We start from the raw sequence: 15557 nt of genomic DNA, 5'->3' as shown, positions 1-15557 counted from the left end.
AAAAATCAAAATCATAACCATAGTACCTACCTCACAGAGGTAGTTTAAAATGAATAACTCATGTAGTGACAGTAACACCAAGCCTGGCAAATGGACGCTGGAACATATGATGTGGTGGTTAGGAAGATGGATGGAAATCTGACTCCCTAGATCCATTACTTACTAAGAAATGTGTAAGTTATGTCACCTCTCTGCATCTGTTTTCTCATCTATAAAACAGGAATAATCCCATACAGTTTGTGTGATGAGTACAGAAGTGTTTTAAAGTAGTTAGCATAGTGCCTGAAAAACAGGAAGTTAACAATAAATTTTGGCTATTTTATCATTGATCATAATAGTATTACTAAGATATCAGAAAAAATAGATATATTTGTATAAGTTAATACCAACACTGAGTTGATTAATTGTATTAAGTATGATATCCTATATAGAGGATATATCGCTGTTGTTTTCCCTGGATTTAGTTCCATTCCAACGTATATAATCTCACTAGTGATAAATCCACAAGTTTTATAATCAAAAACTAGAATTCTATTATACTTTGTAGGCAACATTTCCAGAAAGTACTATAGTCCTAAATCCATTAATGAAATTTTCTCAACTTTTAAATGATAGCTTCTCTTTTTCCTTTGAAATACCTTTACCACAAATATATGACAGACAGAACTCTTTCTAACTAAACCTCCCTCCTCCCCAAATATGTACTTATATAAGAATCAGACCCAGACCAAAACCTTCCAGAATCCAAAAGATGTGTGGAGTTTCCAAAGTCCATTGGGTACAAAACAGAAAAGGAAAACTCTAAAGAGAGGAAGAAATAAGGAAGATAAAAGAAACAAAACATTTACTGTTAATTTTACTGTTAATAATAATTGTTATTATTACTGGAAAAGATCTTCACTTTGTTTTCAACTAGCAAGTAAAGCCTACTTTTACCTTCTCAATACATGTGAATGCAGGCTTGTAACTGAGGTCTTAGAACCATGTTTCATTCTATCCTCATAGAATAAAATTTCACATCTTGGGATCTATTCCTATTCAGGAGATATCATAATTCCCTCTAAGATCCACGCATAGATAAAATATTCCTTTATGCAAATATCCCTTTATTCTCTTACCTTAACAGCTTCTCCAAGAGTTTGGTTTTTGTCAGCTTCCTCACTGGAGTGCAATTCAAGTCTATAATTCAACTCCTGTAGTTGTTGTGCCTGTTCATTCAATAGCATTTGTGCCTGCTGTTCCCGAAGTAATGCATTATTTAGTTCTTCACATGCACTTTCAAACTTCTCATGGGTGATCAATTTCTGTAAAAAGTGGGAGGGCGGAGAATCAGTTATAAAGCTAACTGCATTGTTATTATTTCGTCTTCAAAACTAAAGGAATATAATACAAACATTTCTAGGCATTTGATACATTAAAAAAATACAATTAGCTTTTCTTAATTGCATAAGTCAAGATAAAAATACTACTGTGATTTTTGAAGCACAATAGCCATACTTAGTTTTCATTTTCAGTCAAATAAAATCTTAGAAAACTCATTTGAAATTCCAAATAAATCCATGATGCTCAGTTTAAGTTTTCATACATGAATACTTTTTATAAAGATTATGATTGTGGGAATTAAAACCTTTAACAACTTCCTTGGCTTTTAACTGATCACCTAAAAGTTTGTGTTCAGTGTATGTTATTATTCAGGTCTCCCCAGTCAAATGTCTTCTCCTAGGCAGGTCTTACATGTCTACACCTCTCCAACTCCCACTCACACTTTTATACCATCTTGTTTTATTTTCTTCACAGCCACTGTCATTATCTAAATTCATCTCACTTTTTTTATTGCCTGTCCACACCCTGCCACCAACCACACATATAAAGGTGTAGCTCCACAAAGCAGGGACTTCATTTAGCTTTTCATCCAACCAAGAAGAGTGCCTGGCACTCAGTGAGTGTTCAATATTTGTTGTATGAAAGAATATTCATATATAAACATCTGCCAACAAAATCCACGCCATAATACACAACATAGTTTTTACAATATAGTGCCTGCTTTGGAGGGCACAGTACTCTGCTCTGGAATAACTGACAGTTCTAGATAGGGATGTAGAATCCAGGGCAAGACAAGTTTATATTATCTCCTGTTCAAAACATTTAAACAAATGAAACTTAGATACGACAAACAACAGAGACATAGTGAAGTGTAAAAAAGAGGAAGGTTTCACAAAAGGTAGATAACTGAGAAATATATATGGAAAACTCAAGGGAACCATTCAGGCCACTTAAATACACAAGGTATACATGTATCTATTTAAAATTTCTAACTTTCCCATTGTAAAAAAGGATTTGAGGTGCATTAATATCATTCGCCGCAAATATAAAGCAGGTTGATTTGAAATTTCAAAAAATTTGGGAGGAAAAAGCAGGAAAAACATCCTTTTGATTCTAAGCATCTAGTAATTATTGTAACTGAATATAGACTTTGTCTTTTATTTTTCTGACAAATAAGACAAAAATAGAAATGTGCATAGTCACAGTTTCCTCGTGGGCCAACAACAGCAAGCATGCAGTTCATATAAAGAGAAAGACTTTTGCTGAAACTAAGTTTTAGGATAAATCAATTACATGGGTCCTTCTATATTATAATACACAAGCACTCAGTTTTATTTTGGCAGCAGGTACCTTGCCTGCCACTTCCATGAAGCAACTGTCTTTTAAAACTCTTATTTCTCTTTTTAAGGGTGCATTTCTCAACAATTTAAGAGTGCATTTCTCAACACTGAAGAAATTTCAAAAGCCAATAGTGTAGCATAAAAACAGATGTCTGATGATTTACCTAAGTTAATATAAACTAATGAGAATGATCACAAGGCACAGAGGAAAGTTGCCTCATTTTCAAAGAGTCACCTAGTAAAAGGTGTATCTAATATGTCACTGATACTTGTATAGTGCTAGGATTGTACAGAACATTCAACTTTTTACTCCCTGTTAAACAGCTGCCGAACTCTCCACATTGTGCTATTACAACCAGACCCTCAGCTTTCAAAACATCAAATCTAACAGTCTCCTCTCAGCACTCCAGTTCTATTTCTAGTTATTAACATCCCTCGATGCGCTGGGTCTTGTGAACATATATTTTTGTACCTCTTCTATCTTTAATGTATTGTGTTGTTTTAAATCACCACTCCTTGCCATGAGACCATTCTGTCCTTTTCAATTCACTTGACCATCAAGTGAATAAGATCTTTCCATCAACATCCCCACCACTTTGCAGGACTTCCCTGTTTAACAGAATGTATGTTCCCTTCACAATCCTCCAAAATTTCCTCTTTACATAAAAACTCAGGTAATTTTAGCCTCTTCCTTATCCATCCATCCCTCCCAGAGACTGGCTCAATTCTGTTTATTCCTCTGTAAAGTAAATAAAATCAAGCAAGCATAGCAATGCAGAATAAGAAAGAGATGGTGTGTGAAAGCAAGTGTAAGGAGCTAATAAACAAACAAAGATCATGAGACTGGGGAAGTTAGCTGTTAAAAAACAACTGTCAGTAGATGGACATAGTATTCTAAAACCGTTAAGGTACTAAATAGCTTTTGGTGAGCAGGATGTTTAATAATTTTAGACCAACTATAAAGAAGCTATTTTATTCTCTCCAATATACTTTGTCTGAAATCAGTGAGAGACAAATGGTTGCAGGCACTCTCTCCAATTTTCTTAGAGGAAAATAGCATCTTTTTTTCATTTTTATGTTTTTAATAAAACAACCCTTTATTAACACACCTAGGTATCAACATTGACCACTATCATGAAGTGGATAAAAGCATGCGTTTTAATGCCACATGAACTAAGTTCAAATTCTGTCATTTCCATTAATAACTATATGACTTCAGGCAAGTTACTTAGTTTCTACATGCTCCAAAATCCCCATCCGTAAATTAGAAACAATAATATTATATATTATAATAATATAATAGTATGTGAGATAATTATAAGGACCAAATGAGTCAATGCCTGTAACGTGCTTAGGGTCAGTGTCTGATACATGGTCAATATGATCACTAAATGTTAGAAACTGTCACATACTTCATAACTTATAATTGTAGGACAATATCTAAAAATTAAGTACTGGCCGGGTATGGTTCACGTCTGTAATCCCAGCACTTTGGCAGGCTGAGGCAGGGAGATAACCTGAGGTCAGGAGTATGAGACCAGCCTGGCCAACATGGTGAAACCCCAACTCTACTAAAAATACAAAAAATTAGCTGGGCGTGGTGGTGGGCACCTGTAATGCCAACTCCTGCTGAGGCAGGAGAATTCCTTGAACCTGGGAGGCGGAGGCTGCAGTGAGCTGAGATCGCACCATTGCACTCCGGCCTGGGCGACAGAGCGAGACTCCATCTCAAAAAATAAAATAAGGCAAAATAAAGTAAAGATTAAGTACCTCTTCCCTCAATTATTATCCTATTTTTATGCCTACACTTCAAAGGAAGCAATTCACACTAAGCACTTCCTCAAACACACTCCTAATTACTGCAAGCCAGTTATTCAAAAAAAGCCCTTACAAGAGGATTCTGTCACCTTCCACCAACCTTCCCTCAGATTCTAACCTTCTCTCTAGATTCTAGAAATTAAGTCCTGACTACTTCTAAACTAACCAAAGATAAGATGCAAACTCATTTTCTTAATACTTAACTATGGACTAGGAAATCAAATTGTGTAGAATATTTAGAATTCTTCATATATATTCCAGGGAGCAACATATGTAATGAATTTTCCAATTTTTACAAAAGCCATTATATATAATTATATATATTTATATATAAATATAAATACAGTTGACTATATTCTAAATCTCAAATTGCATAAATGACTGTGTCCATTTTGGTAGACTACCTCAATATCCCAAATTTAGCTGTTTATATGATACAGAAGCAAATCAAATGGAAGGAGAGACACGCTTCAAAAGAATTCGTTTTTTAAAAGTATAAACATCTCTTTATTATTTAAGTAAAATGGCAAAAAATGGAAAAAATCACATATCTCTGAAAACGGAAATATTTAAATTTTGATACATCCACACGACACACTAGTATTCACTTAACTGAAATGAAATTAATAATAAATGACAAAGGAAAATGATTACAGTACTTTAAGTGCATACATGTATACATATATTTATATGTCAAGATGCAAACTGTATTACAAAATTATTCCAAACTACAATTGTGCATAAAGGCATGCATAGGCACATATATACATAAGAAATGTGGAGAACAAAATGCATCCACATTTCAACAGTGATTGATTATGGGTGGTAAGATGAAAATGATTTTAACTTTCTTCTTTTTTAAAATAAATATTATATATTTTTTTGTAGAGATGGGGTCTCACTATCTCTTGAATTCCTGGCCTCCAGTAACCTTCCCACCTTGGCCTCCCAAAGCACTGGGATTATAATAGGAATGAGCCATCATACCCATTCTAAACTTCCTTCTTAATACTTTCTTGTATTTTACTTATGGTTGTCCTCTACAACTTTTATAATTAGAAAAAAAAGTTGAAGCAGCTCAGCTCATAAATTCTCCTTCTTTGAGCAAAAAACTAAGAGAAGGAAAAATTATGGTGTCTTGAGACATTTACTGAAAAGAAACCTATGGCTTAAGAGTATTTCATGATTCCTTGACCTGCCTAATTCATAGGAACTCTTTGCCCTTAGAAGGTGTATCTACTTGAAATAATAATTAACACTAGCACAATTACATTATCACAGGATTGATAACTAAACTACTATACCTGCTGCTGCCTCTGTTACTGTTAATGTTAAAACTGTAAATTCCAAATTAACCAAAAGATAAACTTAAAAGCACATTTAAACTGAAGTTACAGTAGCTGTTTTAAGTTGTATACAGTCTTGAAGTTTCAGGGTAATCTTTTAACTCTATGTTCCCATATCCACATTAAAAACAGCAATGTTAGTAAGTATCCCAACTGCAAACAGAATATGTAGATGTCTGCATTATATTGTTCTTCACATACTTAGACATTTTGTTCTTGATCTAATGGTATTTGGCATACGGCCTTGCTTTTTCAGCTATTTTCTGCTTTTTAAAATAATACATATATGTCATTGATGGACGTTAGATAAACTGAACATTTCTTTGGAAAAGCAATTTGCTTTCATACTAGTCTAATTTACTTAAAATATTCAACATAAGAAGGGAAGAGGCCAGGCACGGTGGCTCACACCTGTAATTCCAGCACTTTGCGAGGCCAACGTGGGTGGATCAGCTGAGGTCAGGAGTTCGAGACCTCCCTGGCCAACATGGAGAAACTCCATCTCTACTAAAAATACAAAAATTAGCCAGGCGTGGTGGCAGCCACCTGTAATCCCAGCTGCTTGGGAGGCTGAGGCAGGAGAATCACTTAAACCCGGGAGGCAGAGGTTGCAGTGAGCTGAGATAGCACCACTGCACTCCAGCCTGGGCAACAGAGTGAGACTCCGTCTCAAAAAAAAAAAGAAGAGAGGAAATCTCTCTCCCCACTCCCCCGCCTGCCACCAACATCAGCAATTAGAGGCATTTTAGAAGGGAAGTTTTCTGAAGAAAAAGAAATGTTATTAATAGGGTTTTGAATTATTTGACAAAACAAACGTAAGTTAAGGAAAAAAGGATATAGAGATAAAGAAATAGATATCACCAAAGCAATAGTTTCCTAAATGATATATACTTACAGATTGCTTAAATTCATTTAATTGCATTTGCAGACCCTGGGCTTTGTCAAGCTCCTTTTTCATTTCATTCACACTTCGTTTGAATTCTGTGACCTCCAAGCGTAGTGAGCGGCGCTCCACTTCTGCAGCATGCAGTCTTTGTGTAAATCCAAATATTTGCTTCTGCAACGACGCTGTGCTTTTCTGTTGTTAAACAAGAGCAATTTCATAAACAGTAACTACAGATTTACTAACAATAGCAATGACCATTTTACTAAATTAAATGTAACTCAGATCATCCAAAAACCAGTGCCAGTTATTATAGAAACGTAGAGGTGAAAACTTTATTTTTTATGTGACCAACAATTTGACTTATGAAAAATGAACATCTGAAGAAAAGAAATAATCTAGATAGCTAAAAATGAAACTGACAGCTGTTTAGGTCTCACACAATTCTGTTGCAGTGCATTTATAGAAAACAGTAAATTTATCACTAATGTCATGCCTCTTTTTCTTTTTTTTTTTTTTGTAAGACAGTCTCACTCTGTAGGCCAGGCTGGAGTGCAGTGGCAGAATCTCATCTCACTACAACCTCCACCTCCCGAGTTCAAGCGATTCTCGTTCCTCAGTCTCCCGAGTAGCTGAGATTAGAGGCACAAGGCACACACCACCACCCCCGGCTCATTTTTGTATTTTTGGTAGAGAAGGGGTTTCACCATGTTGGCCAGGCTGGTCTTGAACTCCTGACCTCAGGTGATCCACCCACCTTGGCCTCCCAAAGTACTGGGATTACAGGCATCAGCCAGCACACCTGGCCCATGATTTTTGTATTTTGATATTTTGGACACTTATTTGGAAGTACTTTTATTTACCGTATTAAAATTTTACATGAACTATAAAGAAAATCCAGATACATTCATGTACAACTAATAATTTAAACCACAAATTAGGCTAATTCAAAATTATACCTACAAGTTCTTAGGTTACTACTAAATGAAAGTGTATACATACCATAATGGGCACATGGCCACGCAAACCATATTTCAGGGCCAGTGTGTTTACTTTATGAAGTCCATGGGCCAGCCTCTGAACCAGGGAATCTTTTTCTACATATGTAATACTCCTGCTACTGTGCAGAGGTATACATTCCATTACCAGACTAATTTTATCCATGAGTTTTGCAAAAGAATTCTTGGCTGCACCTATGAGTAAATGTCCACAAATTCTGGAATTTGGATCTTCGAAGAAAAAGGAAAAAAAAGGCACAAAAATGTGAATTGTCTCTTGTTCGTTTCACAACACTGCTGATCACATAATGAAACTATTTTTTAATTATATAATTCCCATTCACCTGTAGTAATTCATTCAAAAAGTTCCTTCCCACATTATTTTCACTATGAAAAAAAGGAATTCAGAGAATAGCTCACCTACTAAAGAATACATCAAAAAAAAAATCTGCATGTATTTACAGTATGCCATTCACATGGAATAGTGATGAATAAAAATTCATCACTCTTTTCTTTGTTTTAAAACCTAACATAAATCCATTGTCTATTTACAACTACCAAAGCTTGTTACCTTCAAGCCATACTATTTATATTCTCAGACAAGAAAATATAATTTGCCTTATTCCAAGGCAATTAAAATTTTACAACTACAATTACTTATTTCCCCACAGGATTTTGGTAATCATCCTTCTCATATAATGGACTTAAGGTTCCAGCATATCCAACATGGCCTGCTCACTGCTAGATTCATCAGGTCTGTAATTAATAATTGTGTTTAATGTTGATAAATAAAATTGTCAGTGCTCTTTCTACTAATTGGTGTTCCAGATAATGGTTAACAGGTTTATTTATGCCTTAATAAAGTCGTGTAATTTAGTTTTCCCTCTGCTAGGTAGGTCTTAATCTGTCATTACTTGTCTTATGATACTATCCATGTAAAATGACAAGCACAGAAAGATTATTTAAATTCATAGTATAACATTCTACATTTTTAACAGCCTCTGCTGTTGGTGTTAATTTAAATCTTGTCTTTACATCATAAGCACAAAAAGCAAATTTAGCTAGTCTTACCAAATTAAAAATGTTTTATCCTTATAAGAATACATGCAATTCAACACTGAAGAGCAACATTGACTGAGAAGGTAATCAACCAATGGTTTTCTACGGCATAAAGAACTGTCTCATGGAGACATTGTTCTAAAATTTGAGCTTCATTCTACTTATTTTATTCCTTAATGTTTAAAGACAAATTTTGAAATCTACGTAGCAGTCAGAATTTGAAAATGATCTTGCCTAGGAGTTATACATAAATTGGAAATAAAGTGAATAAAAGCATAATATCCTCCAGGTAAAATTTATTTCTATCAGTTATTGATGCATCAACTTCTAGGAATATAAATATAAGGCAATATAAGTTTAATTCTATACACCACTCATTATAAACATACTCTGTAACAGTCCAACGGACAAAAGACAAAGTATAATGAAAATACACAGTCCTTTTGTTAACGATCATATTCCTTAAATAAATAATGGATGAAAAAGAATTAAGTAGCTTTATATTGCAATCAACATATAATACAGAACACTGAGTTAAAGGAATTTACTAAAGTACTATATGAATTAAATAGGCCACCGTTGAATGAAAGAACAGTAAAATTTATTTTGTCTATAATATTCAATATAATACATCATTTCAACACCTAATATATATATGTATTCCCTGTTTCTCCAACTATCTTGCAATTATTTATCTGTGCCTTTTTTCATCTTAATGAACTCTTTTTATCTTCACTGTGCTAGCCTAGCATACATGGGTATTTTTTACATGTTTGTTAAATTATATTTCTTTTTATGTCCATAGCTACTGCAACAATGCTAAACACAAGAATACCAAGAGAAACTAATGTTACTTATGATATGTCAAAGGTTCTTGTTTTTAAATAAACAATATAAAAGTTCATTATTTCAGAAAATTTCAGGATACAAAATAATTTTTTTGACAGATAAAGAGCCTTTAAAAGCAAAAATCAATTGTAATTAAATTTTAATAAATAGGCCAGTCACAGTGGCTCACGCCTGTAATCCCAGCACTTTGGGAGGCTGAGGCGGGTGGCTCACAAGGTCAGAAGATCGAGATCATCCTGGCTAACACAGTGAAACTCTGTCTCTACTAAAAATACAAAAAATTAGCCGGGCATAGTGGCACGTGCCTGTAATCCCTTCTGTACTGTATAATGTAAAGCTACTCAGGAGGCGGGGGCAGGAGAATCGCTTGAACTCGAGAGGGCAACAGAGCAAGACTCTGTCTCAAAAAAGTAATAAATAAATAGATAAACAAACAAACAAGGTTTTTTAGTTTGTCACAGAAATATTTGTGTAGACACTGATCTGAAGGGTGATACTAAATGACAATATAATTCTGCAATGCATTCTTCTAAATTTTTAAGAAGCAAAAGTCATATGGTCTAAGTTCCTAACTGCTGACTCTCAATGAATTACAGTAAGAGCACTAAATAATTTATGCTATAAAAAGAAGTGTTATTACAATATAGTTCACATTATACAGTACAGAAGGCAATTTTTTTTATTTCAATAGGTTTTGGAGGAACAGGTGGTGTTTGGTTATATGAACAAATATTTTAGTGGTGATTTCCGAAATTTTGGTGCACCCATCACCCAAGCAGTGTACACTGTACCCAATGTGTAGTCTTTTATCCCTCATCACCCCTCACTCTTTCCCGAGTCCCCAAAGTACAATGTATCATTCTTACGCCTTTGCATCATCATAGCTTAGCTCCCACATATGAGTGAGAATATACCATGTTTGGTTTTCCATTCCTGAGTTACTTCACATAGAATAATGGTCTCCAATTCCATCCAGGCTGCTACAAATGCCATTATTTTGTTCCTTTTTGTGGCTGAGTAGTATTCCATGGTATTTAGATACCAATTTTCTTTATCCACTTGTTGATTGATAGGCATCTGAGCTGGTTTGCAATTTTTGCAACTGCAAATTGTGCTGCTATAAACATGCATATGCAAGTATCTTTTTTGTCCAATGACTTATTTTCCTCTGAGTAGATACCTAGTAGTGAGATTGCTGGATCAAACCACAGATTTACTTTTAGTTCTTTAATGAATCTCCACACTGTTTTCCATAGTGGTTGTACTAGTTTACATTCCCACAGTGTAAAGTGTTTCCTTTTCACTGCATCCATGTCAACGTCTATTATTTTTTATTTTTTTTATTATGGCCATTCTTGCAGGAATGAGGCGGTATGGCATTGTGATTTTGATTTACATTTCCCCCATCTTAGTGATGTTGAGCATTTTCCATCTGCTTATTGTCTATTTGTATATCTTTTGAGAATTGTCTATTCATATCCTTAGCCTGCTTTCTGATGACTTTTTTCCTTTTTTTTCTTTTTTTTTTTTTTTAGACAGAGTCTCGCTCTGTCACCCAGGCTGGAGTGCAATGATGCGATCTTGGCTCACTGCAATCTATGCCACCTGGGTTCAAGTGATTCTCTCACTTCAGTCTCCCAAGTAACTGGGGTTACAGGTGCCCACCACCACACCCAGCTAATTTTTATATTTTTAGTAGAGACGGGGTTTCACCACATTTACCATACTGGCCTTGAAATCCTGACCTCAAGTGATCCACCTACCTCAGCCTCTCAAAGTGCTGGGATTACAGGTGTGAGCCACTGCACCTGGCCTAATGAGATTATTTTGTTCTTGCTGATTTGTTTCAGTTCTTTGTAGATTCTGGATATTAGTCCTTTGTCGGATGTACAGACTGAAGATTTTTCTCCCACGCTGTGGGATGTCTGCTAACTCCGCTGCTCATTTCTTTGGCTGTGCAGGAGTTTTTAGTTTAATTATGCCCCCTCTATTTATCTTAGCTTTTGTTGCACTTGCTTTTGGGTCAGAGTGCAATTAATTCTATATTAAATAAATGAAGAAACAAAACAATCCTCTAGTGATACAGTTGTAAAATTATTTGTATAATAATACAGAAATAAGAGGAAAAAAATAAAGTCACTAAAGTTCCTCATGTGTGCTTGTCTAGACTGTTGTAAATGTTTGGCTTGTTACATTTAACAAATTCTTATGTTAAATACTTTTGTTAATCACTTTCTTCTCATTTAATAAAATGTGTCTTTAATGAAAGAAGCGAACCCTATATTCTGAAATTACTTTTTCCAATAGAAGGGGAAAAAACGTACATCTAGGGCTAAAATCTTCAAAACAAATTCATAAAGAATTGTTTCGACCGGTAGTTCTAAATCTGTGGGCTGCAGATCTTGATGAGGTGGGGAAGGAAGGACATTGAAAAGTTATTGCAAGAGTTCCACTGCTTTTAGCTGCAGTAACCATTGTGCATTTTGATCTTTATTTAGCCCTAATAAAATATATGCATGAATAATATAGATGCATGATATTGTGAGTAATAAAATTAAAAGTCCCTTGAAAACATTACATAAATCAACTACTACTCAAAATACACCTATCATGTGGAAGAGAGCGCAATCTACAACATTTTTTCTTATTAAAATGAAGTCCTCATACTCAAAGATTGAGAAATAATCCTTTAACCAAACAAGGTAATAATTAGTAATGTTTAAAATAATGTTAATAATGAGTACAATAGTAGCAATAATAATACTGTAATAATGAGTAATGTTAATAATGTTAGTAAAATTAACAATGAGTATTGTTAACTAAATTAAATTCCACCTCAGTTCTACACACTTGGTAACATTTTGTCAACCCTGACATCTCCATTTCCCTTGCCATATTCCCATTTCTTGTTCTTAGTATTTCTCCAATTTGTTCCATTTTCTCTGTAGTCATGGCCATATCTAAGATGCACTCTTCTCCAGTCTTCCCCCTCTTCAATCCATTCTCCCTATAGTAGATAGAAAACTTGTAACACACAACTAGGATCTCATCATACTGCCTGCTTTTACGCCTCAAAGACTTTCTTCTAATCTAAGAATGGATTTTAAACTCCTTAAAACATGGCTCCAAAGCCCTGCACATCTGTTCCCTACTTACTTTCACAGGAACACCTTTCACTATTTATATGCAACTTTCTTTACATGCAACTCCTTTTAAGTGACCCCAATATATCACAATCTTAAAGCATTCCCTCTGAGCAAAATTATGCTTGTGTTCCAAACTGTTAATAATTTGAGAAATGTGAATGTGGACATCATTTCTCAAACTTGGGAGGCAAACATTATAGTAAGATGTTTGCTTCAAAGCAATGTTTTATCTAAAAATCACTGGGCAAAAACAGCCCAGAAAACTACAAAAAAAAAAAAAAAAAGTAGTAAGCAAATTTGTCTTACTGTAAAACATACAGATATACACTCATGAAAAAAGCAGCATGATACTGGTACTAGAAGAGAGGCAGAGACTAATGGAGTAAACTGGAAACACAGGAAATAGATCCACGAACTTAAAATAATTTAACATGTTACAAGTGGCATATCTTAATCAGGGAAAAGATGGATTACAGAATTTAAAAATACTGGTGCAAGCCAGGCATGGTGAATTACGCCTGTAATTCCAGCACTTTGGGAGGCCAAGGCTGGCAGATCACTTGAGGCCAGGATTTGGAGACCAGCCTGGCCAACACAGAGAAACCCCGTCTCTACTAAAAATACAAAAACTTAGCTGAGTGTGGTGGTACATGCCTGTAATCCCAACTACTCGGGAGGCTGAGGCATAAGAATCACTTGAACCCAGGAGGCAGAGGTTGCAGTGAGCTGAGACTGGCCACAGCACTCCAGCCTGGGCAACAGAGAGAGACTCTGCTCCCCCGACCCCCCCCAAAAAAGCTACCTGGTCATCTGGATGCAAAAATAGTTTAATCATTTATTCACTATTTACAGCAAAAATAATTCCAGATAAACTCAAGATTTAATGTATCAAAAGTATTCTACTAAACTATGAGCAATACAACCTTGAGGTAAGGCTAGCCTTTCTCAGTAAATTACCGTAACAAAAACCAGAAATAAATGATTAATAATTTTTAAACTATATAAAAACATCACAAGCAAAATTAAAACACAAGCTGCAAAATTATTTGCACTATGATAAAGTGTTAATATACATGATACACAAGGAGTTTTTATAATTCCATAAGAGACAAACACACACCCCCAAATATGATCATAGTCTGATCATTTGTAGAATATGAATGGGCTTATAACATATTAAAAGATGTGCAACCTAACTACCAAAGAATACAAATAAGTAATAATATAGTGTCTTTTGCCTTTTACATTGATAAAGGTCAAAGAGATTATCAAAATTTTGTGCGCCAAAGCTATTATGAGAAAACCAGAACAGTCAACACTGTTTATGAAAGAACAATGTAAAGCATACTGACAGTACTTTCTAAATGTAAAATATACAATCCCATTTCTTATTAATTTAGCCAAAGAAATAACTGCACAAGTATAAAATGATTTTATACACAAGTATATTAACTATAGTATGGCTGATTACAATATTGCTTAAACTGGTGAAAAAATAAGAAAAAATAAATACCCATCAACAGGAAATTTGCTGAGTAAATTACAGTAGATATATACATTGCAACTAGCATGTAACTAAATACAATTAATGATATAGATTTATTTTATTGATATGAAAAGATATTCATTATCCATTGAGGGGGAAAAAATAATTACAATGAAGCATGATTATATGATTCCCTCATGTAAAACTGTGTGCGTGTGATTATATTTGTACACATGTATGGGATACTTGTAGAGATCATCAAAATGTTAAGAATGGTTGGAAGTGACCCTTTGAGTGATTTTTACTTTCTGTGCAGGTTTCTGTATCGTGTGAAGGTTTTACGCTGGGCATAAGCATTTTCACAGAAATAACAAAACTATTTTAAAAGCACCATGCGCTACCTTACTCATTCATTCATTAAACAGCTAGCTATAGAATAGCTCATATGTATAAGGGAACTGTGTTGGACAATGGAGAGAGGGGACGTGTAACACTAATTAAGAATCAATAACTCCTATTTCTATTGTATTATTTATTATTATACAAATGCCCCCAAATAAGAATATCCAGAAACATACTCTGATTCAGACAAACGATACTTCTGTTATCATTTTAGACAAATGATACATTTGTGCTGTATACACCTTTGGTAGTCTGGTGGAACCTATGGCTCCCCTTCTCATTTTAAATCCATAAATCAAGAGATGTGGGATTACAAAGGAAACTAATTTTTCTGAAATACAGTTTTCAAAATATTTTAAGTTTGATTATTAATCCATTAAGTACAAGACAGTACATTTAAAATATAGATTAAGTTAGTTTTTTAGAAGACATAACATAGTGAAAGTTTTTGCATAAACCAGATAAGAACATTGAACTTTTTGGGCAGTCTTCAACAAGGCATCACACATGTCATGTTGGACATCAAGGTTTTTTTATATATTTAAAAGTGATAAAAGTCCTGATTCACAAATACAGTATTTACTGCTACAAATGTAATTAAAGCTTCAATAGTTCATTTTACAACATACTGGAGGGCTTCTCACAAAAAAATACCAGAATTCTCCAAGGCTTTTAAATCCAAAACCTAGAGTGGTAAGTTTTTTGTCCTAAAGTCAATGAGTTCACCTTTGGCTAGGTCAACATATTCAACGCAATTTGTATTGGAAAGGAAAGAACTATGAATCCATGGTTCAAATTTTATGCTATTTAGATAGAAGTAACTTCAGTAACTCTTTTGAAGGAGTTCTGAAGTCTTTCCAAGGGCTTAAGGCTGCTATTTCAAAGAAAATAACAGAGAATTTCATAT

General features: G+C 34.4%; 1 protein-coding gene across 8 annotated transcripts in view; it reads right to left on the bottom strand.

The window, feature by feature from the left end:
* Positions 1-15557, bottom strand: part of LOC105489083 (coiled-coil domain containing 171) — a 395301-nt gene that overhangs the window by 187845 nt on the left and 191899 nt on the right. For all 8 annotated transcript variants that reach the window (XR_011612600.1, XR_011612601.1, XM_071077821.1 and 5 more), the window contains 3 exons: positions 7713-7939; positions 6723-6905; positions 1119-1304 (listed from right to left, as the gene is read on the bottom strand). Coding sequence is in view for 6 of the 8 variants with exons in the window: in XM_071077821.1 (XP_070933922.1) it covers positions 1119-1304; positions 6723-6905; positions 7713-7939 (596 nt within the window). In the remaining 2 variants the exon portion in view is untranslated. The remainder of the gene's footprint in view (positions 1-1118; positions 1305-6722; positions 6906-7712; positions 7940-15557) is intronic.

The sequence above is a fragment of the Macaca nemestrina genome, chromosome 14 (assembly GCF_043159975.1).
Source record: "Macaca nemestrina isolate mMacNem1 chromosome 14, mMacNem.hap1, whole genome shotgun sequence".
NCBI classification, from domain to species: Eukaryota; Metazoa; Chordata; class Mammalia; order Primates; family Cercopithecidae; genus Macaca; species Macaca nemestrina.
Note: the sequence above shows the minus strand (reverse complement) of the source record. Positions and strands in the feature narration are given on the sequence as shown.